Raw genomic sequence first — 4,636 nt, forward strand, 5'->3', positions numbered from 1 at the left:
CACGACTTAACGACATAAATAGATGAAATATTTATTTAATTAGCGACCTCTAATTAACGGAACCTTTTATACAATGGAATATTCCGTTAACGGTAACGGGGTTATGTAACGGAATAACTTTGGGTTGTCATACAATGTTGGAAGCGACCTCCCAAGCCACACAAGAAGAGCACTGGTTGATCTGCTCAAACGCTACAAACATGTATTTGCTTGGACCCCCACGGATATGGTGGGGGTAGAAAGGAAGGTCATTGAATATAAGCTAATGATCAAACCGAGGGTAAAAGAGGTTAAGCAGAAGAAAGGGTACAAGGAGGAGACCGTAACAGGGCGATCAATGCAGAAGTGTCTAAGCTGACGGAGGCCAGAATAGTAAGGGAGGCGATGTTCCGAATGTGGATTGCAAACCCAGTTATGGTCCTCAAGCAGGATAGGTCATGGCGCATGTGCATCGACTTTTCTGATCTAAACAAGGCATGCCCTAAGGATTGCTACCCACTCCTGGAAATCGATCAGAAGGTAGAGTTGATACAGGTATTTAAGCTAAAATGCTTCTTGGATGCGTACAAAGGGTATCACCAGATATTGATGAGCAAAGAAGACGAAGAGAAAACAACCTTCTATACAGACCATGGCACGTTCTGCTACACCAAGATGCCTTTCGGGTTAAAGAATGCAGGGGCGACATACCAGCGGCTGGTCGACTCGATCTTCGCCAAGCAAATCGGAAGGAATATTGAGGTGTATGTAGATGATATGGTGATTAAGAGTCCAAATGAAGAAAAGATGTTGCAAGACATCGAAGAGACTTTCAAGACATTAGAGGTGGCCAAGATGAAACTAAACCCAGCCAAATGCACGTTTGGAGTGGAAGAGGGGCAATTCTTGGGCTACTATGTTACTAGACAAGGCGTCTAGCTCAGCCCGACCAAGGTCGACGAGTTCATTGAGACACCAACCCCAAACTCTCTTAGAGATGCACAAGGTCTGAACGGGAAGCTCACAGCTCTAAGCAGGTTCATCTCAAAATCTGCCAACAAGGCTATGCCACTGTTCCACACCTTAAAGGGATGCATCAAGAAAAACAATTTCCAATGGACGAATGAAGCTGAGAAGGCGCTCCAGAGAATCAAGGAAGCACTGCACAAGTTGCCGACTCTGGCAACCCCCATCCCTGGAGAAACATTACAAGTGTATATTTCAACATCATGCGAAGCGATATCATCGGTATTGGCTGTGGAAAGGGAAGGGGAGCAGAGACCGGTATACTTTGTTAGCAGAGCACTGCAGGGACCAGAATTCAACTATCCCACGCTGGAAAAATTGGCGCTGACACTCATCTACACTGCGAGACGATTAAGGCGATACTTCCAAGCACATCAAATCGAGGTACTCACAAGCTACCCCATTAAACAGATCTTGCTTAATCCGGAGACGTCGGGTCGGCTGGCCAAGTGGGCAATTGAACTGGGAGAGCACGATATAAACTACCGCCCAAGAACAAGCATCAAAGGGCAGGCGCTGGCTGATTTCTTACTAGAAATTCCTGACGGAGGGAACCCGGCGAAAGAAAAGGTGTGGGTAGTTGAAGAGGCCCCTACCGGCGATGGTTCATGGACCCTGTACATGGACGGAGCGTCCAATAGGGAAGGCTCAGGGGTGGGGCTGATCCTAACTAGCCCAGAAGGAGAAGAGGTAACCTACGCCCTCCGTTTCGACTTCCATACATCGAACAACGAGGCGGAGAACAAGGTGCTGCTTGCAGGGTTGCGACTCGCCAAACAGATGGGTGTGAAAGCTGTAACAACACTAACCGACTCAAGGTTAGTAGCGAACCAAGTCAATGGGAGTTTCGCAGTAAGAGACCAAAGAATGGGAAAGTATGTAAAGATGGTAAAGCAACTGATAGGATCATTCGGCCAATTTACAATCAAGCAGATACCCAGAAGTGAGAACAAGAGGGCAGACGCTTTGAGCAAGCTAGCGTCCACTTGTTTTGACCACCTGTCAAAGAAAGTTTTAGTGGAGGTGCTCCGGGAGAGAAGCATTGATGAACAGCAGGTGAACATCTTGACCCCCATTGGACCCACATGGATGACACCGTTCAGGGAATACCTCCAGAGAGGAGTGTTGCCGGACGACCATGACGAGGCCAGAAAATTACGTATAAAGGCGCCCTCATACGCAATGGTGAACGGGGAATTGTACAAGAAGGGTTTCACGTCTCCATGGCTAAAATTTGTAGATCAAGCCAGGGGGAGAGAGATATTTCAGGAAGCACACTCAGGGCAGTAGGCGCACACGAATGGGCGAGGGATTTGATAGGAAAGGTGCTACGAATGGGGGTATACTGGCCGATGATACATCAAGACACAATAGAAGTAACCAAGAAATGTGGGGAGTGTCAGTCTTACGCCCCAGTCCAGGCAAAACCCTCGGCACCGCTAAACAACATATCCTGCCCATGGCCTTTCTACCAGTGGTGCATAGACATAGTGAGTCCATTCCCAGAAGCACCAGGGAAGCTGAAGTATATGGTAGTAGCCGTGGATTACTTCACAAAGTGGATTGAATTCGAGCCACTGGCATGCATATCTGGGAGGCACATGATAAAATTTGTGTGGAAAAACATCATGACAAGATTTGGAACACCTAAGGTTCTCATCAGCGACAATGGTTTGCAATTCGCTGAGAACCCATTCAGAGAATGGTGCACTGCTAAAGGGATAAGCCAACGCTTCACATCGGTGGCACACCCTCAAGAGAACGGTCAAACGGAGGTGTCCAACCGAACCATTGTTAATGGGATCAAAAAGGGGTTGAGCAAAGCAAAAGGGAATTGGGCAGAGGAGATACCAATGGTGCTATGGTCATACAGGACTACACCACGGAAAAGCATAAGGGAAACCCCTTTCAACTTGACATATGGGACCGAAGCCATGCTCCCCATGGAAGTGGCAGTGAATACGCTAAGGGTGGCCAACCAAGATGAGGAAAACAACACACAAAACCTGAGGATAAACTTAGATATCCTAGAAGAGAAACGTGAAGAGTCGGGAGTATGCCAAGCTGCGTACAAACATGCAACAGAAAGGTATTACAACCAAAGGGTAAAGGAGAAGGCCTTCAAAGTGGGCGAGTATGTCTTGAGGAAAAATGAGGCCAATCGGGCACAACCCCAGGGAAAGCTGGGCCCAACGTGGGAAGGCCCATACATGGTCACAGAGGCAAACAAGAACGGGGCATACGTGTTAGAGACAATGGAAGGAAGGTCCATTCCAAGAACATGGAATGCCAGGAACCTAAAGAAATATTTTTTCTAAGGAAGAGGAAAGATGTAACCCTAGTTGGTTGATGTTCCATTGAGTATGTTGCACCCTAGAGTACTTAGAGTACGTCTTTCCATGCTAAGTGACATGAGAATCAATACTCAGTGTATTTCTATGTTTAAAGACATGAGTTTAGTACTCGACATATATAGAATTTCATGCATAAGTGACATGAGCTTAATACTTAGTGTATTTAAAAAACCCGCGGTTAAATGATAATGCAATTGTTGATCTTTCATACTTAGTGTAATAATCTCCAATGATTGAATGATGAGTGCTAAGTGCATTCAATGTGAACACTTAGTGTGTCAATGGTAACAAAAACAAGGCAAAATATTTGGCACATCTTGAGCAATGTGCAATAAACCAATAAGCCAAGCACAAAACAAAAAAAGTAGATAGTAGATAATGCTTAGTGCATGTCAAACATATATTGTTCTTAGCAGTTCAACCATTGCAAAGCAAAACACATAGACTAAACAAAACGAAGAAATATTATGGCTCCGAACCATCACCAACCACAACCCCCTCCACAACATCATTCTCACCTACTTTCCCAGCCAACCCATCAGAAACTTCCCTATCATCCACCAGGTCATCAACATCATCACCTCCAACACCTGCTCGATCATCACCACTAGCACCACGATCTTTCCCATTCCCTCCCACATCAATGTCATTCACAAGCACCATCTAACGACCTGCAGCATCCTCAGGAGTGCCCTCTGAACCAAAAGAACACAACTCTCGCAAACCATCAATACCCATCTCTCCCAGACCCAACAGACCTGCGTAATCCATGCTAGCGAAGGACAAGAGAGCATCACTTACGCTAACCATAGGCCCGACAGACGAAGAACTGGCACCCTCCTCCTCACTTTCACCACCACTTGAAGTTTTCTGGACAGATTCAACCCCAGCCATATATGCAGCATGGCGGATAAGACTGATAGCATTGGTAAAGTCAGGATGCTCTATCAGCTTATCAACGATACACACAACACCGATTTGAACCAGCCAATCCAAGTCTCGACAAGCAGCGCACACATCTGCTTGCAGCGACGACACAAGCTTGTCACGGTCAACAATGTCACGCTCGAGACTTTCAATCTGGATCATTAAACCTTCATTCATTTGAGTGAGAGAATCAACCTTGGCCTCCAATGCAGTCCTAGCCTTATCAAGAACATTCTTCTCAGACGCCATCAACTCACATTTCTTTTCAGTTAAGCAAAGATCGTCGCCAAGCTCACCCAGGCGATGCTCCAGACTTGCCACACGCGATCCACAGGTGGCATGAGCGGCCT

The 4,636-nt window shown here is 46.4% G+C and overlaps 1 protein-coding gene across 1 annotated transcript; it reads left to right on the forward strand.

Annotated features, from left to right (window-relative positions):
• Nucleotides 1-1,044: 1,044 nt before the first annotated feature.
• Nucleotides 1,045-2,295, forward strand: LOC145039742 (uncharacterized). Its single transcript, XM_078987761.1, has one exon. The coding sequence runs from the start codon at nucleotides 1,045-1,047 to the stop codon at nucleotides 2,293-2,295; it is 1,251 nt and encodes a 416-aa protein (XP_078843887.1).
• The last annotated feature ends 2,341 nt before the right edge of the window (nucleotides 2,296-4,636 follow it).

The sequence above is a fragment of the Lactuca saligna genome, chromosome 4 (genome assembly GCF_052625555.1).
Source record: "Lactuca saligna cultivar CGN05327 chromosome 4, ASM5262555v1, whole genome shotgun sequence".
Classification (NCBI taxonomy): Eukaryota; Viridiplantae; Streptophyta; class Magnoliopsida; order Asterales; family Asteraceae; genus Lactuca; species Lactuca saligna.